Source organism: Xyrauchen texanus, chromosome 25 (assembly GCF_025860055.1).
Source record: "Xyrauchen texanus isolate HMW12.3.18 chromosome 25, RBS_HiC_50CHRs, whole genome shotgun sequence".
Taxonomy (NCBI): Eukaryota; Metazoa; Chordata; class Actinopteri; order Cypriniformes; family Catostomidae; genus Xyrauchen; species Xyrauchen texanus.
In genome coordinates, this window is record NC_068300.1 from 1,840,965 (window position 1) to 1,868,213 (window position 27,249).

A 27,249-nucleotide genomic window follows, 5' to 3' on the forward strand; every position below is an offset into this window, starting at 1 on the left:
TCCAGAAAACACCAGAAGAACTCATTTCGGTAAGTGTTCAACATCATTTGTGAGATTTATATTGATTTTTGATTGACATTTTTCTCTCATAGGCGTTTTAATCTCTGTAAAATAATCTTTTGTATCTCATCATGGCACTTTGTTTTGTGACTGACGCTTAAAAATAATCAGTTTCAGGAGAAACACAGAAATCTGAGAATATTATGATTAATTTCTGATCGATGATCTCTTTAAATCAGCGGCTGATTGTAAATGAGTTCAATGTTCGGTGAGAGTGGGGCACAAAAAACGATCTTCTGCTTTCCTCGAGTTTGTTTAAATGCATATTTGGGATTACTGGTCATATTCAAGAGGTAAACAAATCAACTAAAACACTCAAGAACAGGTTTATTTACACTTTCTGTCTGTCTGTGGCTCAACTCAAGTTTATAATTTAGTCCAGTTTGATTAATTATTGGTGAAGTTCTGTCCAGTGTTGGTGTAATGCACTAATAAGTAATTAATTACTGTAATTAACTTTTACATTTAAAAAAAAATAAAGTAAAGGGATTACTCTTAATTTTTCGGTAATTTAATTAGTTACTTCTAATTGCATTAAATGCTGTATAGACTATAGAACAATTCTATATGAAACAATAGTGAATTTAAAATCTAAATTTCACGTCTAATGTTATAATGTATGTTTTCTGAGTTAACAGTGCCCCTTTAGTTTCCCCAATGTGCATTTTTTGCTAAATTTCTGCCAACAAAGGACAATTCACCAAATCTGTGATGTTTTCATATTTTTCCGTGTTTGTGATTGAAAGATGATTTTAAAATGGTCACACATGACAAATTTCTGTTTTGATTTACACCCTTTTACAGATTTACTGTATATTGTAATTCATATTGTACTGGTGCCTTTGGTTTTTTATTATATGCAATTTATTTTTATTTTAAATGTTTTTGTTATTAACTCCATGCAGCAAATCACATAGACATAGCAGAAAATGCTAATCAAACCGCATGAAATCATATCTCCTGATATCATATAACTGACAAAGACACACACATAGACAATAAAACAGCAGAAAATATTTAGAGACAAATAACAAAAAATATCACTAGACCCTCTCCGCTGCCCCTCCCCAAGAGCCCTCCAAAAAGGCCAGATAGCAACCCCACTTCCTGATTTATATACCCAGGTTGCACAGTCATCTATATACCAATTCCATAAACACCGCCACCTTTCCCAATTCAACACACCACTCATGAAATGAGGGTGCACCAGACAACCTCCATCCCCTGAGGATTACCCACCTGTCAATCATCATGCCAGTCAGGACCCAGCTCTCCATATTTTTATCACCCATATTCAGGACCACCCCATCACCCTAAACACCTAGTCTGGGGCAAAACCAAAACCGAGTGTCCACTTCCAGAGTATCTGCTGCATTAGGGGTGTGTGTGCTACTCCCAAAAATAGTACAGAGCAGGTGGCGCAGCAGTACATACCTGAGGACTAATAAAGAACAGAGATCTGGGAAACCTAAAATGTTGAACCATGTTTTCAAAAGATCTCAGCCCTCCACTCTCATATAGGTCACCAATTAAACACTCTGGACATTTTTTTCTTTACAACGTGCAAATGCTTGAGATAACAGGGTGTAACTTAACTTCTCCAGTTAGTTTAGTAGAAAGGCTTTGCAATGGCAAAATAGGGGCAAGAAGATTCTGTTTGATACCAAACCAGTGAGGGGCTCTCCGGTGGAAGTGACCAATGAGCCAAATGTCTGAGACCGAATGCATTTTAATACAACAATATCTTGGGTAGGCCAATCAGACGTTTGTCAAACGGCCTATGTAACTTATAGAAATGTAATCTGGGACGTTTACCGTTCCAAATGAAGGACTTCGCTATACTTGGAATACAATTAATTTTAATAACATTAACCTTTCCAATCATAGATAAATGTAATGGAGCCCACCTGCCCACATTGCTCAAACTCTTTATTAAGGGGTCAAAATTAACTAAATCAAATCAAGTTAAATTTGAAACAAATTTGCTGTGAATAAGATGCCCAAATACTTAATGCTCTGTATAGGCCACTGGAAGGCATCCGGCTGAAAAGCCATTACTGGGCAGTATACTGTCAAAGCTAAAGCTTCGGATATAGACCAATTAACTTTGTATCCTGAGAACTTAGAAAAGGAATTAATAATTCTGTGGAGGATCTAGTGGGCTCGGAGAGGAATAATAAAATATAATCTGCGTAAAGCAAAAGCTTATGTGCCATACCTCCGCCACCACCCCAGGAAAATCCACTTCCCTTCTTATCCACGGCTGCTAATGGTTCCAAGGCAAGACAGAACAATAATGGGGAAAGAGGGCAACACTGCTGGGCCTGTTCCTGAACCTGTATATTTCTAAAACCTTAAAAAGATAATTCCATTCTACCATATCAAACACCTTCTCAGCCAAGTAAGATGGCAGCAACCGGAGACTGATCATTCGCCACTGACAACATAATATTGTTATCAGAAGAGCTTCAGCCCGAATAAACCCTGCCTGATCTATATGTATAAGAGATGTCATAACTGAAACGGTTGGCCAAAATTTTGGCCAATATTTTTACGTCTAGCTGGATCAGGGACATTGGACTGCAACCCTTACACTCACTTGGATCTTTGTCCTTTTTAAGAATCAGACTGATCCGGACTTGTGTCATGGTTGGCAGAAAATTTCCATTCTTTAATGATTCCATATAAACTTCTAACCAAAGTGGAGCCAGTTCTGTAGCATAAGATCAAAAAAAATAAGCTGCAAATCCATCTGGCCCTGGAGCCTTGCCTGTTGGCAAGGCCTTGATTACCTTGCCAAGCTCCTCCAAGGTTATCTTAGAAGCAAGATAATTTGTTTTTGCTCAGTCGTCAGTTAAACTATAAAGATCAAGATAGAACTCTTTAAAAGCATTATTAATATCAATGGCTGAGGTAAATAATTCACCACCAGCAGATTTCACTGAGGGAATGGTCTCTGCTTTATATATCTAGCTTCCCTGCATTGTCCCCCGACTCAAAATATGCCTTGTATGTCTTGCCCTGAATTGCAAAAATTCCACCTTCCACAACAAAATAGTATTAAATCTTTATTTCAATCGGCTATTTTTTCTGAGGCCATCAGATGACATGGTAAAAAAAATGGACGAATAGAGGATCACTCTTAATTTAAGAACAAAAGGGCAATTAACCACGCTGGGAAACGGGCTGTTATTGTGAATTAAATCCATGGATTCCTTGGACTGATCTCTCCATTATAACACACTCCAAACCTGTAAAGGATCAGCTTTTATATTCTAGAATATATCAGACAATGTTTATTCTCGCTGTAACCATGTAAAAGTGACTTTTAAATTTGTTTATTTTAACAGATTTGTTCTTGTGTACAATCATATAATAATCTTGAGTATGATGAATGTCAGTCCATTATAATGATGATGTTTTTGTGTTCAGATGTTCATCATGAGAGAACAGATGAATGTGATCCACACTGGAGAACAGCAGATGCTGCAGATACCAGTGAAGATGTGTTCAGTGAAGCTGCTGGACTGCAGGAACCTGATGAAGATGAGAGGAGAAATCAAAGTAGAGGAACAACAGAGTGATGAATATTATGAAGAAACCACAGCAAAGGAACAACCGAGTAATGATGATGATTTTATCACTCAAAAGTCATACTAAAAAGTTTCCCTCTATTTTGTGTTGTCAGTTTAGAAGTGCTCAGTTGTCTTTTAAGGTACATCTTTTTTTATTTTTCCAAATTCAAAACAGTTCTGCAGGAACAGTCACTCTGGATTAGGGTTTTGCTTAAAGTCTTAATTTGTCCTTTTTAACATGATGTCTTTTAAAGGATGGTTCACCAGTTGATAGACAATTTAAAGTTATTTTTCAGATAATACATTTATAGCCACGATATACTTAATACAAAATCTAAAAAACAAACTAATGGTGTGATGGCATTTAGAGCAAAATCTGGTCAAAAAGGGGTTTATCAGTTTGTTTTGTTGGTTCATTACAGCTTTGTAGCAAACATCACTCATTCAGGTGCACAAGTTTTGATCACAAGTTCAGTGTTAACCACGAACTTGTGATCAAAATCTGAGTTCACGGAACGTTTGTACAGAGATTCTTGAGATCGCTGAACCTGATCTAAACCGGTTTGGCTCCATCTGGTTTTCTCAACCTGAAACTTACTCTGAAAATCAGAGTTTGTTCAACTAGCTTTGTGCAACAGGCCACTGGGCATGTCATGTAATTTCGATATAATAATTTTATATGAGAGCTGATTGACTCACCTAGTATGAATCTTGCACAGCAAAAATCACAAATTAATACATTTGTCCCTCTTGAACTGATTTTTGTTAATTTACTTTGTTCATTGCAGAGCTGATGGAAGTGAAAGAGGAACATCAAGAGCTGAATGAAGCAGAGGAGAAACATCATGATTTCACAACTGGAGAAAAATCTTTGAGTTGCTCAACAAAAAATCCTCAAAGAAGAGCAGCAAAGAAATCTCTTACTTGCTCTCAGTGTGAAAAGAATTTCGCATGTAAAAAAAATCTTAATATACACATGAAAATTCACACAGGAGAGAAACCTTTCACGTGCCATCAGTGTGGAAAATGTTTTGCATTTGCAGTTTCTCTCAAAAAGCATGTCCAACATCACTGTAGCAGAGTGTAAGGCTTCTCACAGGAAGGAGGACAGGAAACAGGTCTTCAGCACAAGGTAAGCTTTTTAATTCCCTTTGTTTTTACCACACAATATACACACAATATAATACAAGCGCACTGAGTTGTCTTGTCGTCTCTCTCTCTGACTGTAGGCTCTGTGTCTGCTTTTAGCTTCCAGCTAATGTACAGCACTGGGCGCTCCTCCCCCTCCACCACCTGCGAGAGTACGACCCCCAGCCCTCTGTCTGAAGCGTCCGTCTGCAAAATAAAAGGGAGAGAGAAGTCAGGTGCATGAAGAAGCGGCCCCCCACAAAGTGCGGCTTTAATCTGCATAAACGCCTGTTGACACTGCTCCGACCATTGAACCGGATCTGGAGCCCCCTTTTTAGTGAGGTCAGTCAGCGGGCTGGTGATGTCCGAATAATTATGCACAAACCTTCTATAATAGCCAGCCAGCCCCAGGAACTGCCTCACCCCCTTTTTGGTCTTAGGTCTAGGGCAAGTCGCAATTGCCGCGGTCTTATCAATTTGGGGACGCACCTGGCCATGACCCAAGTGGAACCCCAGATACCGTACCTCCACACGCCCAATCGCGCACTTCTTAGGGTTTGCCGTGAGCCCCGCCCGCTGCAGCGATCTCAGGACGGCCCTCAGATGTTGCATGTGCCGCTGCCAATCATTGCTAGAAATGATAATATCATCTAAATAGGCAGCGGCGTACGCGGTGTGAGGTCTGAGGATCCGATCCATGAGTCGCTGAAACGTGGCCGGAGCCCCAAACAAACCGAAAGGAAGCATCACAAATTGGTGTAATCCAAACGGCGTCTTGAAGGCTGTTTTCTCACGGGACATTGGTGTCAAGGGGATCTGCCAATAACCCTGTGTTAAATCCAAGGTCGAATAAAATCGAGCAGTACCTAACCGATCGAGCAGTTCATCAACACGGGGCATTGGGTACGCGTCAAATTTAGACACCGTGTTGACTTTTCTGTAATCCACACAGAATCGAACAGACCCGTCGCTCTTCGGAACAAGAACAACCGGGCTGGACCAATCACTGTGGGATTCCTCTATTACGCCCATATCAAGCATCGCATCTAATTCCTCCCAAACTATTTTCTTTTTATGTTCGGGCAAGCGATAGGGGCGGCTACGTACCACCACGCCCGGTTCGGTCTCGATGTAGTGCTGTATGATGTTTGTACGGCCCGGTAGAGGGGAAAACACATCTGCAAATTCCATTTGTAGATTGGAAACCTCTGTGAGTTGACGCGGTGAGAGGTGGTCTCCACAAGTAACCGGGGTGTTGAGATTGCGAGCTTTGTTTACCTCTGGTCCGAGCTCCGCCCTCTCCGGAACTAGCGTGGCCAACGTCACAGAGGCCGCCTCTTCTCTCCACAATTTCAGGAGGTTGAGATGGTATATTTGCCACGCGCCCCCTCTATCGGTACGTTTAACTTCATAATTGAGATCCCCCACTCGTCGTGTGACCTCAAAGGGTCCTTGCCACTTGGCGAGTAATTTAGAGCTTCGATGTTGGGAGTAATACTGAGTACCTTATCTCCGGTGCAAAGTCCCGTAGCCGAGCACCCCTGTCATACAGCCAGGCGTTGGCGTTCTTGAGCCTGGAGCAAATTCTCCTGTGTTAATTGCCCCAGTGTGTGGAGTTTTGCTCTAAGATCAAGAACGTGCCAATTTCATTTTTGCTATTAGAAGGTCTCTCCTCCCAAGCTCGCGGATGGCGTCGAGGACCCCGTGGCGTCGCCCGTACAGCAGCTCAAGCGGGGAGAACCCTGTGGAGGCTTGTGGGACCTCTCGTACTGCAAACAACAGGGGTCCAGCCACTTATCCCAATTTCTAAGCGTCATCGTGTATGCAATTTACTGAATCATGTTCTTGAGCGTCTTATTAAATCGTTCCACTAGGCCATCCGTCTGCGGATCAACTTAATGCCCAAGAGCTCGTAAAGTTCGCGGAGTGTTCGTGACATAAAAGTCGTGCCTTGATCGGTGAGGATTTCTTTCGGAATCCCCACCCGGGAGATTATCTTGAAGAGTGCCCCTGCAACACTACGTGCGGAGATGTTGCTCAGAGGCACTCCTTCCGGATATCGCGTCGCGTAATCCACTAGGACTAACACGAAGCGATATCCGCGTGCCGTCCATTCTAATGGCCCGACGAGGTCCATCCCAATTCTTTCGAAGGGGACCTTGATCAATGGTAGAGGGCGCAATGGCGCTTTTGGGGTGGCCGGTGGGTTTACCAGCTGACATTCACGGCACGCCGCACACCACCTGCGGACGTCACCGCCAATGCCCGGCCAATAGAAATGGGCTATTAGACGGAGAAGTTTTTTTCGTTCCCCTAGGTGACCGGCCATAGGATTATAGTGAGCCGCCTGGAAAATCATTTCCCGGCGGCTCCGTGGAATCAACAATTGTGTCACTTCCTCTTTTGTTTGAGCATCCTGCGTCACTCTATATAGACGATCTTTAATCACGGCAAAATACGGGTATGAAATGGCGATGCCCGGCCGAAGCTGTTGACCATCAATTACTCTCACTTGGTCAAGAGCATGTTTAAGGGTTTCGTCCCGTGACTGCTCTAGAGGGAAGTCCCCCTCAGGGAATTCCCTGAGAGGAGGGGTGGCCACCTCGCCCCTTCCCTCGTCATTCAGAGCAGCCGAAAGCATCCTGCCAAAGCATCACACACCGCACACCTCTTTATGCAGGACCCATCCGCGCAAATACCCTCTAAAATATCTTTAAAGCTCGGCCAATCAGTACCCAAGATTAGCGGATGAGTGAGGCGGGAACTAACCGCTGCCTCCACACTATGGTTTCTTCCCCTGAATTTAATCGCCAAAGTCACCATGGGGTACTTGTGAGCATCCCCATGCACACACCTCACCCTCACCAGTTTAGCTAAATCCAAAGCCCCGGGTTGAACCAAGCATTGGTGGATGGTGGTCTGATTGCAGCCGGTATCCAGCAAAGCTTGGTAAATACCCCCCCTGATCCTTACCGGAATCCGGTATGCTCCAGCCCAATAGGGGGCAGCCTGCGGGACGTCGGAGACCCGCACCACCGTCCCCACCTCCATCAGCGGACACTGATCCCGGAAGTGGTCTGGGTCTCCGCACCTCCAACAGGCCGGCCCAGGCGTTGCGGCCGCACTTGTGCTGGCGGGCGCCCCCACCTGAGGAGGAGAGCGGCTGAATGACGGGGAATGGGAGGGTACATTCTCCCAAGGCCGGGAAGCTGGTCTCTGGAACCCTCCACGCCTGCGCGGGGCAGGAACGGGCCCTGGGGAGAGAACAGAAGGAGAGAACATAGGGGAGGGGGCGAGGGCAGGGGCAGACACAAGGAAAGGGGAAAGAGAGAGAGACGAAGAAGAAGAGGGCTCGTCCGCCCTCGGGATCGCCGCCAAGTGGTCCTCCGCCAGCCGAACAGCTTCCTCCAGCGACGCCGGGCGATGACACTGGACCCACCCCGCCATCTTCCGAGGCAGCCGTTGAACGAACTGTTCCAGTACCACCTGGTCGATTACTCCCTCGACGTCGCAGTCCCCCGCGAGCAGCCACCTCCGACAGGCGTCCCGGAGCCGTTGAGCGAACGCGAACGGGCGATCGGACATCCCTAGTTTCATGCCCCGGAAGAGCTGGTGATTCTCTTCCGGGCTCCGACCGACCCGCTGCAGAATAGACCTCTTCAGATCGGTGTAGGCCAGGAGGTTCGTCGCCGGCAGCTGCTGTGCCGCAAGTTGAGCTTCCCCGGACAGGAGGGGAATCAGGCGGGCTGCCCACTGTTCGCGGGGCCAGCCCCAGATTTCTGCTGAGCACTCGAACAAATCGAGGAAGGCCTCAGGATCATCTGCTGTCCCCATCTTCTGTAGCATGGTTGGGGGCAGTGTAGCGCGGGTGTCCGGGTCGCGGTTGTGGGCGACGCCTCCTCCTGGCTGAGGAGGCTCCGGATGGCGAGCCGATCCTCTGCCTGCGCCCGCATGATTTAAAAAAACCGGCGATCCTGGTCCTGCCGGAGCTCAAGCAGGGATTGCTGGTGGCCTTGATGCAGTGTCGCGAGGGACTGGAGGACTTCTGCCAGCTGGGAGGACTCTATGGGGCGACCACTTTCCATGCCAAGTCCCGGGTTTCGGCACCAGTGTAAGGCTTCTCACAGGAAGGAGGACAGGAAACAGGTCTTCAGCACAAGGTAAGCATTTTAATTCCCTTTGTTTTTACCACACAATATACACACAATATAATACAAGCACACTGAGTTGGCTTGTCGTCTCTCTCTCTGACTGGAGGCTCTGTGTCTGCTTTTATGCCTGCTCTCCTCGTGCTCACTGGAATTAGAGACAGGTGTTAGGCATAATTTAGCTCAGGTGTAAGCGCCCTTACCGCTTTCCTCTCCCGGACGGGCGCTTGACCATGCCCCCGCTGCCACACAGAGAAAAGGCATTTGAATATGATAACTGTTGTAAAGCATTTTTTGAGGATTCAGACCTAAGAAAACACCTGAAAACTCACACAAATGAGAAGCCTTACAAGTGTTCTTTTTGTGGGAAATGTTTTGCACACCTGTCCTATTTGAAAAAGCACCAGAAAATTCATACCTTTGCCGGAGTTCATATGTCCATTGAATGTGGGAAGACCTTTACTACAGCCAGCAGCATGAAACAGCACCAAATAATTCATACTGGAGAGAAACCTTACAAGTGCTCACACTGTAAAAGGAGTTTCACTTGGTCATATCACCTGAAATCACATGAGAGAATTCATACTGGAGAAAAACCTTACAAGTGCATACAATGTGGAAAGAGTTTCACTCAGTCATATAATCTGAAAACACACGAGAGAATTCATACTGGAGAAAAACCTTACAAGTGTTCACACTGTAGAAAGAGTTCCACTCGGTTACAAGACCTAAAAACACATGAGAGAATTCATACTGGAGAAAAACCTTACAAGTGCTCACACTGTGGAAAGTGTTTCACTTATTCTCAAGACCTGAAAAAAACACGAGAGAATCCATACTGGAGAAAAACCTTACAAGTGCTCACACTGTGGAAAGAGTTCCACTCGGTTACAAGACCTGAAAACACATGAGAGAATTCATACTGGAGAAAAACCTTACAATTGCTCTCACTGTGAAAAGAGTTTCACTGAATCACATATCCTGAAAACACACGAGAATCCATACTGGAGATAAACTTTACAAGTGCTCGCACTGTGAAAAGAGTTTCACTCAGACACATTACCTGAAAACACATGAGAGAATTCATACTGGAGAAAAACCTTACAAGTGCTCACACTGTGGAAAGTGTGTCACTTATTCTCAAGACCTGAAAAAAACACGAGAGAATCCATACTGGAGAAAAACCTTACAAGTGCTCACACTGTGAAAAGAGTTTCACTTATTCACAACACCTGAAAAAACACAAGAGAATCCATACTGGAGGAAAACCTTACAAGTGCTCACACTGTGAAAAGAGTTTCACTTATTCACAACACCTGAAAAAACACAAGAGAATCCATACTGGAGGAAAACGTATGACTGCTCTTAATTTGGGAAAAGTTTTAACAAAGCAAGTAATCTACGTAGACATGTAAAAAAAAGTATTGCGTTAAGTAAATTGTGGTAAATTCAGTTAGGATCACTACTTATTTCAGCTTTTATTTCTTTCATCACATTCCAATGGGTCAGAAGTCTACATATACTTTGTTAGTATTTGGTAGCATTGGCTTTAAATTGTTTAACTTGGGTCAAATGTTTTGAGTATCCTTCCATAAGCTTATCACAATAAGTTGCTGGAATTTTGGTCCATTCCTCCAGACAGAACTGGTGTAACTGAGTCGGGTTTGTAGGCCTCCTTTCTTGCATACACTTTTTCAGTTCTGCCGCCGGATTGAGGTCATGGCTTTATGATGGTCACTCCAGGAGAAGGGACTTAGTAAGGGAGGTGACCAAGAACCCAATTGTCACTCTGATAGAGCTCCAGCGTTTCTCTGTGGAGAGAGGAGAACCTTCCAGAAGAACACCCATCTCTGCGGCACTCCACCAATCAGGCCTGTATGGTAGATTGGCCAGACGGAAGTAAATGGCACATGACAGCCCTACTGGAGTTTGCCAAAAAGCACTTGAAGGACTCTCAGACCATGAGAAACAAAATTCTCTGGTCTGATGAAACAAAGATTGAACTCTTTGCAAGCGTCATGTCTGGAAGAAACCAAGCACTGCTCATCACCTGGCCAATACCATCCCTAAAGTGAAGCATGGTGGTGGCAGCATCATGCTGTGGGGATGTTTTTCAGCGGCAGGAACTGGGAGACTAGTCAGGATCAAGAGAAAGATGAACGCAGCAATGTACAGAGACATCCTTGATGAAAACCTGCTCCAGAGCGCTCTGAACCTCAGACTAGGGCGAAGGGTCATTATCCTGTTGGAAGATGAACCTAAGCACACAGCCAAGATAACAAAGGAGTGGCTATGGGACAACTCTGTGAATGTCCTTGAGTGGCCCAGCCAGAGCCCAGACTTGAACCCGATTGAACATCTCTGGAGAGATCTGAAAATGGCTGTGCACCGACGCTCCCCATCCAACCTGATGGAGCTTGAGAGGTCCTGCAACGAAGAATGGGAGAAACTTCCCAAAAATATGTGTGCCACGCTTGTAGCATCATACACAAAAAGACTTGAGGATGTAATTGGTGCCAAAGGTGCTTCAACAAAGTATTGAGCAAAGGCTGTGAATACTTATGTACATGAGATTTTTTTCGTTTTTTATTTTTTATAAATTTGCAAAGATTTCAAACAAACTTCTTTCACGTTGTCATTATGGGGGTATTGTTTGTAGAATTTTGAGGAAATTAATAAATGTAATCCACAAATGTAATGCTTAAAGGTACAGTTAATTTAATGCATTTAAACTTCTGACCCACTGGAAATTTGATACAGTCAATTAAAAGGGAAACAGTCTGTCTGCAAACAAATGTTGGAAAAATGACTTGTCATCCACAATGTAATTTGCAAATTAACACCTATGCAAGTATATCTGGACATTAATTATTATTTTTTTTACTTATGTTATGCATTTAAAAACTGTCTCTTTTAAATAGTTAATTTAGTCACAAGTGTATTATTAATTTTAAAATATATAGTATTTCCCATATAAACTTGTGTAAATATAACTAGCATGTTTACGTTTTAGTCTGGTGGCATGAATAAAGTCTTTGCTTCATAATCTTATAATGTGTTTATTTGACTTAGTGTTTAGTGTAATTACTTACTAAGACAGACAGGCAGACAGGTAGTGTATGGAATTATATTAAAGCATATAGTTACACGTTGGGTTATGTTTAGGAAGTATATTTGAAAGTAGGAAGGAAGTTCAGGTCAAGAAAGGACTCTGTTCTCTAGTTATTTTAAAAAAGGGCCACAGGAGTCTAAATATTTTTATGTCTTATACATTTCATGCTGTTTTTATGTTTTATGCATTTCTTGCTGTTCATTTTTCGTAATTGAAGTGTTCTATCAGTAAGTTGAGCCAGTATGTTATGGATATCTTTGTTCTGACTTTCCGTTTAAGCAATATCTTCTTTGCAATTGTAATGGCTACACATATCAATGATTTAATGTGGCTAGCTATTTCTATACCAGATGTGTCACCCCAGGAGAACTAAGTTGGAAAGAGGTATGCCAAGGATGACAATCTCTGCAAGTCTACTCACGACCTCAGACCAAAATATCTGTATATTAGGACAGAGCCAAAGGGCATGAGGGAAGTTACCATTGGTGAAACGGGTCTGAGTGAAGATTTATGTGCAGAGTTTAATACAAATAGTTAAACAGGCAGAGGTCAAAACCAGGTAAGCAATCCAGATAAACAAACAAATCAAAGAGGTAATCCAAGGTATAGGCAATAATCACAACAGGCATGCAGTAGATAAAGATAACGCTCAGAAATACCAGACAATGGGGTGAATTGGCAAATCTTTGCAGTGAGAGCAGATATTATATACACTGGGAGTGATAGGTGAATGGAATTCAGGTGTGAGAGTCAATGGCGAGAAGGAGATGCTGGGAAGTGTAGTCCTGGTTGAGGATAATACTCTGCAGAAGGGATCTTGTGTGAACAGACAGAGAAAGGGGGAGTACTGTCAGATCAGATGGTACTCCCCCTTTGAAGACCCCCTTTAGAGCGTACAGGAGGTCTGCCCCAGGGCCTGAGAGCCGGACAGTAAGGATGGGCTAGGTGAAATTCTGAGATGAGCGAATGGTCAAGAATGTCTTCCGAAGAGACCCAAGATTGTTCCTCTGGTCCTTAGTCCCAATCTAAGACTCTGCCCCAATGTCGAGAGTCAATTAGAGTTTTGACTTGGTAGGCGATCTCCCCATGGAGGTCAATAGGAGGGGTACGGTTGTCAGCAGAGGCACTGGAAGACTCAGCAACCGGTTTGAGTAGAGACATGGAAAGTAGGAGAGCTGAAGTAGTGAGGTGGCAGTTGAAATTAACAAAGTATAACGAGCATAAAACATGACTGACCACAATAAATGTATTTAGATGCAATTGAATATATTGCAGCTGGGACATTCCTGTATGGCTTGATGTCTTGAGGACTTGATGTCCACCAACCATGTCTTTGACACCAATTCAATTAATTTTATATGAGATGGTCCCTTGTGAAATGTATATAATGGGTTCTGAATCCTGGTTCATGGACATTCATTTTTATAAGGTGCATGATCAAAATATTGACAAAAAACATATTATGGTAACTGTATGATTCCCCCTGAAAAGTATGCACCCTTCAAAACCTCAAAAATCAACTGTCCACAATACAAAAATATACAACCATGTATTTTTGATAATGTAAATACATTGGAAATGGGATGGCCACTTGTACAATGTATTTGCCATTATTTATCAATAATACATGGATGGTGGACATTTTTATTGGGTCCATAATCAAAATACTAACAAAACTTTTACTTGACTCTGTGACTCCCTCTGAACAACATTCACACTTCAAAATTCAAAAATCAACTGTCTACCATCTATGTATATTTTTCCATTGTACTGCATAAATTGCAGATGGGATCTCCATATCTCAGAGTTGGGACCACTTAGAGACTTAAAAATGGCACTCCTGTGCTTGCCCTAGCCTCCCCTTTCAATGGTGCAAATATGAAGTAGTTCAGAGAAAGTCAAATATTTTGATGAAATTGATGACTTTCTCCAATCTTCATAATATTTTAAACATGAACAGGAGACAAACACAGGAGTGCAGGTTTCATCTCTCTAAGTGGTCCCCTCTCTGAAAAATAGAGATTCCATCTGCAATGTATAAAATACAAAATATACATGGTTGGTGGACAGTTGGTTTATGAGTTTTTGAAGGGTGCAAGGAGTCACATAGTAACCTAAATGTTTTTGTCTTATGTCTTATGAAATTTTGTCTTAAATTTGATCTTATGCCTTTAAAAATGGATGTCCACCAACCATGTATTTTTGATCATGTAAATACAATGTATTTACATTATCAAAAATACATGGATAGTGGACATCAATTTTATAAGTTGTATAATCAAAATAGATATTGATCTGTGCAAAAGTGGACTTTTTTGCACTGTCTGAGGACACACCCACGAGACATATATGTCGATTTTGGGACATTTTGAGCTTTCTGAGCTGGTTAGTTGGGCACTTACTTTGTGATTCAGCAAAATTACAGGAAATTCCTGTTTGAAATTGATTTACATGTCATATTATTCATAAAACACATTGAATTACCCTAAGGGTATACAGTTTAACACATTCATATACCTTACAAGTCATAAAAGTGAATAATATGCTTAAAAACTGAGTGGCCACAGACTATGTATTTGGCGGCCATTAAATAAATTGCAGGTGGGATCTTCCTGCATGACAGAGTGAAAATTCCTTTAAATTTGGTGCAAACACTTTGGGGCTTCAAATGCTTATTCATATTGAAAACTGGTGCTGGGCAAGTATTGATAAAAAATCTGGAAAAATATTCTAGAAAAATAACTAACTTTTCACTCAAAAAGTGGCCAATTTAGCACTTAATCAACTCATTCAGACTTCAAACTTTGCATACTGTCTATGGGACCCCTGAGAAGATATAGATTTCAAATTTGAGTCATTTGGAGGTTTCGGAATGGTTTCCATAAACAGTATATATCAAATGGTATGCACTGCATGTGGACGTAGGCCTGACATCGCATCTGTAGGTCCAACAGATCCCAAGTTTCACACAGAAACACGTCCATTGCCTCTCAACAACATACTAATTGGACTAAGGCCTGGGATTCAAAAAAGTATTTTTTATTATTTTAAATAGATCTCCCTGCCTGCCATAGGAATCAATGTGATAGCCTGTCCTGTGGGCCTGTGTGCACAAGTACATACATTAGAGGCTTTAATACTTACCCAGTAATACCCAGGGCCTCCAAATTTTAGGATGTGTTTTGAGGGTCCATGACGGTTAAGGACCTCAATGTTCAAGTTCCTATAACCTTTTGACCCCTCTTTTCTAGATGTTCCACTCGCCATGTAAACCAAAGTAATTTTTGTACTTGGTTTTGGACCTTCACTAAAGGGTCAAATGTAGTATCAAAAGAGGTCAAAGGGTCACATAATTCTGGACACTGTCTGAGGACACCCCCACGAGACACATATGTCAATTTCAGGACATTTGGAGCTTTATGAGTACCGTCCACCAAACCAGTATAGAAATGAATGGAATACATTGCATGTGGGATGTGCCCCATTATCGCACCCAGAGGTCCCAGAGACCCCAAATTTGACAGGGTGGCACCCCAAGGGGCCCTTGATAAGATATTAGGAGGGAAAACGATTCCGGTGACTTTTTGGTCTGGTCAAAATTACATTTAAAGGGCACTCAGCAGGCACAGCGGGCACCCACCTTGTGCTCCGAGGCAAATTAGAGTTAAAAAGAGCACAAAAAAATGCCAAGTGCTACAAAGTTCCATATAACCACACAGGATTACATTGTGGTAATGTATGGAATCAGGGGGCACTCTGGGGCCAAAGGCATGTAATAGCATTTTTTACTTGGTAAGGGGTCAAATACTGGGTCTGTGGACAAAAGGAAAACCACAGAGAAAGCCTACTAGGTAAGTGGGCACAATACTGAGTCTATAGATGTGAGGAAGTCTACGGAGGATGAATACTGGTTAAGTGGACACTAATATAGGATTCATTGACATGAGGAAGAGTTTGGGGATACTATAGGGTAAGGGGACACAATACTAGCCCCATGGATGCTTAATATAGAAACTATGTCCCCATGGATGATATGTGGCAAGGGGGATGGCACCATCTTACCTAAGGTAAGTTGGAAATGTCCAGTTCGTCACGTAGCTAATAGGCTATGAAGGGATCCACAATATTGATACGCACCATGTATGCACCCAATGGCAATGTATTTGAATGGATGTTTTTCCAGAAATATTGTACATGCCCTTATCCAGATTGCAACCTCACAAGTCAGTCTCCTTCATTCCTACCTTTTGACCAGTGTAAATCCACATTCTTCTAACAATGACTTCTCTAATGGAGCTGCACTGCAGAGGAGAAACAAGACCTAATCTCCCTCCACATTTAGTTAGGAGGAAGTAAAATATCTCATCTCCCTAACTAAATCTTTCTTGGGGGTAACACAAATCAAATTCTTGTCTAAAAGCAAAAACTTAGCCTTGCAGTTAAGTAGAGTACATCAGTGATTTAGACTTATTTTAGTAGGTTAACATAATTCAGTGATTGATCAGTATCAGCAGATTGCCAATGGTGTGTGACTGTGAGTGTGAATGGGTGAATGGGACACCCTTCGGGGAAACTGGTAAAAGGTTGAGAAGTCAATTGTGGGAAACTCCTGCCCTGGTGAGAAATCAAACGTGGGAAACTCTTCCTAACCTGGGTCTGGGGATATGCCTCTAGAAGGCCTTGGGTCTGGGGCAACTGCTGCATCAGATGTACCAACATAAGTATAAATGTCAATCTAGGCACTCTAATGTAGAGATTCAAATGACGCCACATTGAGCTACCTTCTACTTGTACTGTTGTTGGGGTTGCCCTTACTGCTGTATAAGATCCTTCCCTTCTGGGTTTATTCCACTTCCTCCTAAAAACTCTCAGATACACTTGGGCTCTGTGGGAGTGGTGGTGGCATAGTGGGCTAAAGCACATAATTGGTTATCAGAAGGTTGCTGGTTCGATCCCCACAGCCACCACCATTGTGTTGTTGAGCAAGGCACTTAACTCCAGATTGCTCTGGGGGAATTGTCCCTGTGATAAATGCACTGTAAGTCGCTTTGTATAAAAGCATCTGCCAAATGCATAAATGTAAATGTCTCTAGGAACTATGGGACAGGACACTTCTTCCCTGTGTCCCCTTCTCTGTTCCTGTAACTAAATGGCTCAATGTAGTTAATTGTCTCATGTAAGCCCTTAATTCCATCTGCAACTGTTATAAAGGTCTTCATAGGGACCTCTCAAATATGGTTCTGGCATGGGTCTGCCTTTTAACATTTCGTGAAGTGTTAGATTAGTGATTATGTTGGTCTGCATGCAGTAACTCATCAATGCAAGAGGTAGAGCATCAACCCAATTAAGTTTAGTGTCAGCACAAATTTTGTTAAGCTTAGCTTTGAGAGGTCCATTCACTATTTCTACCATTCACTGTGTTTGTGGATGATAGACAGACCCAAATTCAGCCAAATGTGCAGAGCATGGTTGTGCACAATGCTGTAACAAAATTGGAATAAAACTATTGTCTTTTCTCTTAACAATAGCATTCTTAGCATGATTTCCAAGATGGTCTCTGAAACATGACTCATCTACATAATAATCTGCCTCTGCATCAATGATAGGTGTTGACTCAAAATCTGGTCTTAAACAAGTAAAATCAAAATAGTCTATTACACATCCATGAGGTGTTCCCTCCCCTTCTAGAGGAATGAATTTGTCTGGGTTTATTGTTGTGCATAATTTAGCAGTGTTGAATATTTCAAACACCTGGCTTGGGTTAAAACAAATCTACCTTGTTCTAATATTTCTGCTACTTCATGATGGATGTAAATTATTACTGGGTAGCCCATTGTCACTGTGGAAGCTTTGTCATAAGCAAAATATACTTCTGCAAGTCCTTGATTACATGGCGGGTAGCCCTGTGTTACATAGTCCAATTTGGTACTATAATAAGCAATTGGGTGCTTTTTTCTTCCACTACAGGTCTCCTGCATTAAGACTGCGGACACATATCCATCTCTTCTATACAAATGAAATGGTTTGGCATAGTCTGGGGTTGCTACAGCTGGAGCTGTAAATGCTATCAATGCAGCAGTGTCCCATGTTGGTCGAGCTCAGAAATACTGATGCTCTGTCTGTTTCATCAATGCCCTTAAGAGGACTGTTTTGATAGCGTAATCTTCTATCCAATCACTAAAACCTGTCATACCTATAAAGGTTATCATTTGTCCCACTGTTTGTGGTTGAGGTGCTTTACTGCTTTATGTGAAATGATTCATTCTAAATATTCTACCTGTGGTAGGAAGTATTGCGATTTTTCTTTAGAGACCTCGTGGCCTCCGTTAGCCAATTTACTGAGCACTTTGTTAGAATCTTGATGACATTGTTCTATTGTTGTTGAGCAAATTAACAGATCATCTACGTACTGTATCACATTTACATTTATGTATTTGGCAGACGCTTTTATCCAAAGTGACTTACAGTGCACTTATTACAAGGACACAGTGGTGGTGGCTGTGGGGATCAAACCAGCGACCTTCTGATTAACAGTTGTGCTTTAGCCCACTACGCCACCACCACCACTACACAATGTGCTATCTAGTCTAAAATCTTCCAGATCAAGGAGAAAGTGTCACGCATATGATGAAACAATAGTTGAACTGATCACAGGGGCCAATCTGATTGATTATTGGAGAATGAAAAACTTAACTAGAAAACAATTTACCTGGTTCAATGCATCTAATAATGGTCAGTGCTCAAGATTAGATTATTGGTTAATTTCAGACAATCTGGCTAATGAAGTAAATAGATGTGAAATTTCAGCATCACCCCTGACTGATCATTGTGTAATATCTTTGACCCTCTCTCCAGGCGGAAATGAGACAAACATAAGTCCAATATGGAAATTTAACAATACAATATTGGACGATACTGAGTTTTGTAATGAAGTTAAACAACAGGAGAAGAACAAAGTGGGAAAGAGGTATGCCAAGGTTGACAATCTTGAAAAGTACGTTTTCTAAGGCAACATTTTTAACTTTAGATTGTTCTAAATCTAACCATGGGAGTCTATCTTGTTGAGCCATTGTCTAATGTACAGTACATGCATTACAATAATATAGTCTTGAGGTAATGAATGCATTAATTCGTTTTTTCGGTATCAGCAGCAGAGAGCATGCTTCGTAACTTAGCAATTTTTCCAATAATTACTACTTTTGGAATTGAGTAGAAGGACATTTCTGGTCATCCAATCATTGATTTCATTAATATACTAATAATTTGGAGAATTGTGAAATTTGGGTTTAGAAGAAATATAAAGTTGGGTATCGTCTGCATAAGAGTGGAAAACAATTCCTGATAATATCTCCCAGGAGAAGCATGTATAAGGAGAAAAGCAGAGGCCCTAAAATTATCCCTGTGGCAGTCCGTACTTTTTTTTATTTGACAATCCCTTGTTTACACACAAAATATGATAACGGTCTGATAAAAAGACCTAAACCATGCTAATGCAACTCCACACATGCCAACTTAATTCTCCATCCTATTCAAGAGAATGTCATGATGTTGAATGCAGCACTAAGGTCTAAAAGTCCTAGAAGAGAAATGCAGCTGCACTCAGATGATAAGAGCAAGTCATTTGTAACTCGGATAAGTGCTGTCTCTGTACAGTGATGAGGTATAAATCCTGACTGAATTTGTTCAGATTAACATATTTGGGAGGATACTACCTTTTCTAGTATTTTCAACATAAATGGGAGATTTGAAATCGGTCTATAATTAGCCAGTTCTCCAGGATCAAGTTGCTTCTTAATAAATAGTATAACTTCCATTTGAAATTGTCTTAATACATTTAATAATTTTAGAGTTAAGACGAGATTTAAAAGTATGATGACTCACTGTTATAAATGTCCAGAGGAAGGGAATACCATAAGTAAGGGGCTGCATAACAGTGATCAGATCTGAGGGTACGAGTAGGCTAATGAAGTAAATAGATGTGAAATTTCACCATCACCCCTGACTGATCATTGTGTAATATCTTTGACCCTCTCTCCAGGCGGAAATGAGACAAACATAAGTCCAATATGGAAATTTAACAATACACTATTGGACGATACTGAGTTTTGTAATGAAGTTAAACAACAGGAGAAGAACAAAGTGGGAAAGAGGTATGCCAAGGTTGACAATCTTGAAAAGTACGTTTTCTAAGGCAACATTTTTAACTTTAGATTGTTCTAAATCTAACCATGTGAGTCTATCTTGTTGAGCCATTGTCTAATGTACAGTACATGCATTACAATAATATAGTCTTGAGGTAATGAATGCATTAATTCGTTTTTTCGGTATCAGTAGCAGAGAGCATGCTTCGTAACTTAGCAATTTTTCCAATAATTACTACTTTTTGGAATTGAGTAGAAGGACATTTCTGGTCATCCAATCATTGATTTCATTAATATACTAATAATTTGGAGAATTGTGAAATTTGGGTTTAGAAGAAATATAAAGTTGGGTATCGTCTGCATAAGAGTGGAAAACAATTCCTGATAATATCTCCCAGGAGAAGCATGTATAAGGAGAAAAGCAGAGGCCCTAAAATTATCCCTGTGGCAGTCCGTACTTTTTTTTATTTGACAATCCCTTGTTTACACACAAAATATGATAACGGTCTGATAAAAAGACCTAAACCATGCTAATGCAACTCCACAAATGCCAACTTAATTCTCCATCCTATTCAAGAGAATGTCATGATGTTGAATGCAGCACTAAGGTCTAAAAGTCCTAGAAGAGAAATGCAGTTGCACTCAGATGATAAGAGCAAGTCATTTGTAACTCGGATAAGTGCTGTCTCTGTACAGTGATGAGGCATAAATCCTGACTGAATTTGTTCAGATTAACATATTTGGGAGGATACTACCTTTTCTAGTATTTTCAACATAAATGGGAGATTTAAAATCGGTCTATAATTAGCCAGTTCTCCAGGATCAAGTTGCTTCTTAATAAATAGTATAACTTCCATTTGAAATTGTCTTAATACATTTAATAATTTTAGAGTTAAGACGAGATTTAAAAGTATGATGACTCACTGTTATAAATGTCCAGAGGAAGGGAATACCATAAGTAAGGGGCTGTATAACAGTGATCAGATCTGAGGGTACGAGTAGGTGTTCAGTTATGAAAAAAATCAGAGGTACGAGGTAGTAAGATTATTTAAAGCCTTGTATGTAAAAGCAAGATTTTTAAATCAATTCGGTGCTTAACCAGAAGCAAATGTTGAAGAACAGGTGAAACGTGTTAGAGGGGGTTCTAGAAATTATTCGTGCAGCCGAGTTCTGGTCCTGCTGAAGTTTATGAAGAAGTTTGGAAGGAAGACCAAAGAGGATAGCATTGCAGTAATCAAAATGTGATGTAACCAGTGCATGAATAAGAATGGTAGTACTGTTCAATGTGAGAGAGGGACGAAGACGATTAATATTACGTAAATGAAAGAATGCAGAGCGAGTTATGTTATTAACATGGGCTTCAAAGGATACGGTGCTATCAAGGACAACACTCAGACTCTTAGCCTGTGGTGAAGGAGAAGCAGTGGACTGTGGACCAAAAATAGATGTGGTTCTTCCAAGGAGAATTTCCTTTTTCCACAATTTAATTTGAGAAAATTAGATGAGAACCAGTTTTTAATTTCAGATAAACAGCTGGAGGAAGGGAAGAAGTGTGTTTGGAAGACAGGTAGAACTGGGTGTCATCGGCTTGGCAGTTAAAATTGACACGTTTCCAAAATATATGACAAAGGGGCAGTAAATAAGAAATAGAAGAGGGCCCAACACTGAGCCTTGTGGAACGCCGGTGATAACTTGATGATTTAGATCTAAAATATATGAGTTGTATGAACTGAGCGTTACCAGAAAGAAACGATCGAAACCAAGACAGGGGGTGTCCGTAATTCCAACTGAGTCCAGCCTGTCTAGGAGGATTTTATGTGAGATCGTACCAAAGGCCGCACTCAGATCAAGAAGAATGCGTATTGACAGCTGACCAGAATCCGCAGCCAACAGCAGATCATTAGTCATTTTGACAAGTGCAGTTTTCGTACTATGATGTGGAAGTAAACCCAATTGAAATTGTTCAAACAAATTATTAGCTGAAAGACAATCATGAATCTGAACTGCAACACTCCTTTCCAAACAAATTTATGAAATAAATGGTAAATCTGAAATAGGACAACAATTATCAACATTTGTAGGATCGGCCCTGGTTTCTTGAGTATTGGGGTTATTGAAGCAGTTTTGAATGATATAGGAACCAAACCAGAGGACAGTGAAGAATGAACGATCTCAGTGATTAAAGAAGACAAAGATGTAGTAGTAGTAGTCCTTTATTGTCACATAGTAAACCAGTGAAATTGGCCATCGACCTGGCCATACAAACATACATATGACAAGGGGGTAGACAGGACAGGAAGACAGGGAATTAGAAAGAAATACAGCATGACATGGAGGAGAGGTGGAGGAAAAAAAAAAAAAAGGCAGCCCCCAGACTATGCTCCTTAAGAAGTACAGTGTGGGAATAGAAAAAAAACACCTCAGCAACATTAGCACATAATCAGTACACTCTACAACATGAACAAGACTTGCAACAGGGGAGGGGATTGGGGGTGGAGGTGGCCCAGCACAAGCAAGCAGCCATCCGGTCCTGCAGCCATTTTTTGGCGCTGGTCACAGACCCGCCTGTCAGACTGGGGGTACAAAGCGGCGAAGGCGAGGGATAGGGTATCGGGCGGATGATTGCATATATGTGTAAGAGTTCATGTGTGTGTAGGCCTGGAGAGTCGCTATGCCAGCATCTAATCTAGGTGCCTCAGTCCGCAGGGTTGTCATAGCGATACACAGCAAGTTGCCATGGAGACAACCTTGATCAAGTCCCAGACATAGTCAACAATCACCAGGTGTCTGGGGAGTTGGGAAAGGAACGTGAGAGTGGCTCACTGCAGTGCTCTTCCGGGGGAGTTGTTGATCCATCAGCGGCCTTGGCCAAGGCCAGTGCTGGTTGAGGGCGGCCAAAACAGATAAGATTGGGATTGTTTGGTCTTGAGGCGAGAAGCAGCTTCTGATTTACACGGCTATTCATCTGGTCCATTTTGGTCTCCGAAACAATCCATTTGCCTTTGAAAAGCTGTGAGCTTCACCACAAATACGGATTTGATGTTATCCGTATTTTGGTTCATAGACCCAGTCTGAGTGCAGACAGCTCTGCCAACTGTTTCAATCATGACGGGCAGCCTTGTGAGGCTTTGGACAGCTGTCACCGTCTTCTTAACTCCTCGATAAACCAGGGCAATGCCTAATCCAATCAGCAGAAGACCTGTTATCATGGTACCGAATAGGTAGATATCTTCAACGTCCTGCACGGAAAGAGCCGCCAGACACACGACCCGTCACCTCTCCCACGCGTCCATCGTGTAGCCAGCTGCAAACGTTCCGTCAGGGCAGTCAGGTTCCCCCGAACCCAAGCTTCTCGTCGAGAAGATGGTGTTGAGAGACCAGTTGATCAAATCCATGATGTCTTAGTTTGGAGAGCAGTGCTGAGAGAGTCTCTCAAAGTACAAGACAGTAGACTAGATGTGACGAGAGGAGCAAAGCAGGGAAGGTAAGGGGAGGGAGAGGGTGAGAATATGTGACCGCCTTCGTTGAGAGCCAAGAGAAGAAAACTTACTTTAACTAAATATATTGGAAGAGGACCAAGCTGACAGGTCTGTATTTCCAAATTAAAGGGGATCTCTCATCAACAGTTGGAATTTTAAAGATAGAAAATGCAGAAAGAGGTAGTTTAAAGGAAACAGAGTCTGACAGGCCACAACCATCATAATTTAAAAGACTTCGGTGACATATATATCGTTTACAATGGGCTTATTGGTATGGGCCATTGAAAAACACACATTGGTCTACCACCAACTGTGACTTCTTGGGCAATACTCTTTTACATGTCTATATAGATTACTTGCTTTGTTTAAACTTTTCCCAAATTAATCACAGTCGTACGTTTTTCTCCAGTATGGATACTCTCGTGTCTTTTCAGATTACATGACTGAGTGAAACTCTTTCCACAGTGTGAGCACTTGTAAGGTTTCTCTCCAGTATGAATTATCTCGTGTGTTTTCAGAGTACACGACTTAGTGAAACTCTTTCCACAGTGTGAGCACTTGTAAGGTTTCTCTACAGTATGAATTATCTCGTGTGTTTTCAGCTCTTGTAACTGAGTGAAACTCTTTCCACAGTGTGAGCACTTGTAAGGTTTTTCTCCAGTATGAATTCTCTCGTGTGTTTTCAGATTACACAATTTAGTGAAACTCTTTTCACAGTGTGAGCACTTGTAAGGTTTCTCTCCAGTATGAATTCTCTCGTGTCTTTTCAGATTACATGACAGAGTGAAACTCTTTCCACAGTGTGAGCACTTGTAAGGTTTCTCTCCAGTATGAATTATCTCGTGTGTTTTCAGCTCTTGTAACTGAGTGAAACTCTTTCCACAGTGTGAGCACTTGTAAGGTTTTTCTCCAGTATGAATTCTCTCGTGTCTTTTCAGATTACATGACAGAGTGAAACTCTTTTCACAGTGTGAGCACTTGTAAGGTTTTTCTCCAGTATGAATTCTCTCGTGTGTTTTCAGAGTACATGACTGAGTGAAACTCTTTTCACAGTGTGAGCACTTGTAAGGTTTTTCTCCAGTATGAATTTTCTCGTGTCTTTTCAGGTTTTGTAACTGAGTGAAACTCTTTCCACAGTGTGAGCACTTGTAAGGTTTTTCTCCAGTATGAATTCTCATGTGTGTTTTCAGGTTACGTGACAGATTGAAACTCTTTCCACAGTGTGAGCACTTGTAAGGTTTTTCTCCAGTATGAATTCTCTCGTGTGTTTTCAGGATATGTGACTGAGTGAAACTCTTTCCACAGTGTGAGCACTTGTAAGGTTTCTCTCCAGTATGAATTCTTTCGTGTGTTTTCAGGGTTTGTAACTGAGTGAAACTCTTTCCACAGTGTGAGCATTTGTAAGGTTTTTCTCCAGTATGAATTATTTGGTGCTGTTTCATGCTGCTGGCTGTAATAAATGTCTTCCCACATTCAAAGCACATATGAACTCCGGCAAAGGTATGAATTTTCTGGTGTTCTTTAAAATTGGACAGGTGTGCAAAACATTTCCCACAAATAGAACACTTGTAAGGCTTCTCATGTGTGTGAGTTTTCAGGTGTTTTCTTAGGTCTGAATCCTCAACAAATGCTTTACAACAGTTATCATATTCAAATGCCTTTTCTCTGCTACAGTGATGTCGGAGATGCTTTTTGAGAGAAACTGCATATGCAAAACATTTTCCACACTGATGGCATGTGTAAGGTTTCTCTCCTGTGTGAATTCTCATGTGTACATTAAGATTATTTTTACATGCAAAATTCGTTTCACACTGATGGCATGTGTAAGGTTTCTCTCCAGTGTGAATTCTCATGTGTAAATTAAGTTTGCTTTTCACGGTGAAACATTTTCCACACTGATGGCACGTGTAAGGTTTCTCTCCTGTGTGAATTTTCATGTGTACATTAAGATTTTTTTTACATGCGAAATTCTTTTCACACTGAGAGCAAGTAAGAGATTTCTTTGCTGCTCTTCTTTGAGGATTTTTTGGTGAGAAATTATTTTCAGTCTTTGAGTAACACAAAGATTTTTCTCCAGTTGTGAAATCGTGATGTTTCTTCTCTGCTTCATTCAGCTCTTGATGTTCCTCTTTCACGTCCATCAGCTCTACAATGAACAAAGTAAATTAACAAAAATCAGTTCGAGAGGGACAAATGTATTTATTTGTGCTGTGCAAGGTCCATAGATTCATACTAGGAGTGTCAATTAGCTAAAAATAAAATGTTTATATCAAAATTACATGACATGTCATTGCATCATGCCATTTACAAGATGAACGAACCATCAATGTATGAATTAAATGGTGCAAACCCCTTATCAAATGATCAGGAAATTAGCAAGAATTGAACAAATAAAGTAACTTTGTATGAGATAGTTGTTCCCTTTTGGTTTCTTTAAATGTTTAAACCTTGTAGATACAGTTTTTACAGAAAGAAGAGTCAATGTTGTTCCACTCAATGTTATTTTTCTTTCTTGAAATAGTCTTGTTTTCTGAGGTCTTGAAATTTGCTGACAGTTTTTGTTAGCTTTTTTTCCCCAACTTTGATATCTTCAGCAGGTGGTCATCCCTGCATGAAGAGGCTTCGGGCCTTCCGGATCTGTTCTTTCTGGCAACATCACCTGTTGTTTCAAAGCGCTGACCAATTCTCTTAATAGCTGATAGAGAAATCGGGATCTTCTCTGCCTTTTTGGTTTTGTAAACTTCAGAATAGCTACATTTGGCCTGACGGAGACCAGCTCCGTGGTTGCTGACAGCAACCCCGGCATGATATTTTGCATTTTTGTGGAGCAGACTTTCTTATGTGTGAATGGCTGTGGACGACGTGGAAAAATGGCAGTAAGGAGGTGTTCAGCAGCTGGTTAGAAATGTTCCTAAACGTTTGCCCAGGCAAGCTGTAATGAACCACCAAAACAAACTGATGAACCCCTTTTTGACCAGATTTTGCTCTAAATGCCAACACACCATTAGTTTGTTTTTTAGATTTTGTATGAAGTATATCGTGGCCATAAGTGTATTATCTGAAAAATACCTTTAAATTGTCTATCAACTGGTGAACCATCCTTTAAAAGATATCATGTTAAAAAGGACAAATTAAGACTTTAATCAAAACCCTAATCCAGAGTGACCGTTCCTGCGAACTGTTTTGAATTTGGAAAAATAAAAAAAGATGTACCTTAAAAGACAACTGAGCACTTCTAAACTGACAACACAAAATAGAGGGAAACTTTTTAGCATGAATTTCGAGTGATAAAATCATCTGCTAACAGATCCTGTCATGAATATGTAAAACAACATTACAAGGAGAAACATATCTGAAGGAATAAAATCATCATCATCATTACTCTGTTGTTCCTTTGCTGTGGTTTCTTCATAATATTTATCACTCTGTTGTTCCTCTACTTTGATTTCTCTCATCTTCATCAGGTTCCTGCAGTCCAGCAGCTTCACTGAACACATCTTCACTGGTATCTGCAGCATCTGCTGTTCTCCAGTGTGGATCACATTCATCTGTTCTCTCATGATGAACATCTGAACACAAAAACATCATCATTATAATGGACTGACA

The 27,249-nt window shown here is 41.3% G+C and overlaps 5 protein-coding genes across 16 annotated transcripts in view; 2 read left to right on the forward strand and 3 right to left on the reverse strand.

Moving 5' to 3' along the window:
- Positions 1 to 27,145, forward strand: LOC127618624 (zinc finger protein 431-like). The gene is made up of 5 exons (XM_052091195.1): positions 1 to 29; positions 3,493 to 3,682; positions 4,424 to 4,767; positions 4,865 to 5,105; positions 27,108 to 27,145. The coding sequence occupies exons 2-3, from the start codon at positions 3,493 to 3,495 to the stop codon at positions 4,720 to 4,722; spliced, it is 489 nt and encodes a 162-aa protein (XP_051947155.1). The 5' UTR covers positions 1 to 29; the 3' UTR covers positions 4,723 to 4,767; positions 4,865 to 5,105; positions 27,108 to 27,145.
- LOC127618578 (gastrula zinc finger protein XlCGF26.1-like) overlaps positions 1 to 27,249 on the reverse strand; it is a 105,066-nt gene that overhangs the window by 73,628 nt on the left and 4,189 nt on the right. The window lies entirely within an intron of this gene.
- LOC127618570 (gastrula zinc finger protein XlCGF26.1-like) overlaps positions 1 to 27,249 on the reverse strand; it is a 47,076-nt gene that overhangs the window by 15,639 nt on the left and 4,188 nt on the right. The window lies entirely within an intron of this gene.
- Positions 8,933 to 11,926, forward strand: LOC127618619 (putative zinc finger protein 702). The gene has a single exon (XM_052091191.1). It carries the CDS (start codon positions 9,145 to 9,147, stop codon positions 9,820 to 9,822), a length of 678 nt encoding a protein of 225 aa, XP_051947151.1. The 5' UTR covers positions 8,933 to 9,144; the 3' UTR covers positions 9,823 to 11,926.
- The window catches only part of LOC127618565 (gastrula zinc finger protein XlCGF26.1-like), a 105,400-nt gene continuing 100,067 nt past the window's right edge, over positions 21,917 to 27,249 (reverse strand). For 6 of the 12 annotated variants that reach the window (XM_052091100.1, XM_052091099.1, XM_052091101.1 and 3 more), the window contains 2 exons: positions 27,026 to 27,212; positions 21,917 to 25,789 (listed from right to left, as the gene is read on the reverse strand). In XM_052091100.1, coding sequence (XP_051947060.1) covers positions 24,009 to 25,789; positions 27,026 to 27,212 — 1,968 coding nt within the window. In that variant the 3' untranslated portion in view covers positions 21,917 to 24,008. The remainder of the gene's footprint in view (positions 25,790 to 27,025; positions 27,213 to 27,249) is intronic. The other 6 variants (XM_052091096.1, XM_052091093.1, XM_052091091.1 and 3 more) reach the window with 1 other exon arrangement.

Coding starts and splice junctions, on each gene's coding strand:
- LOC127618619 (XM_052091191.1), top strand. CDS start 9,145: ATGCCCCCGCTGCCACACAGAGAAAAGGCATTTGAATATGATAACTGT.
- LOC127618624 (XM_052091195.1), top strand. CDS start 3,493: ATGTTCATCATGAGAGAACAGATGAATGTGATCCACACTGGAGAACAG. Junction 3,683..4,423: donor CACAGCAAAGGAACAACCGA/GTAATGATGATG, acceptor TGTTCATTGCAG/AGCTGATGGAAGTGAAAGAG.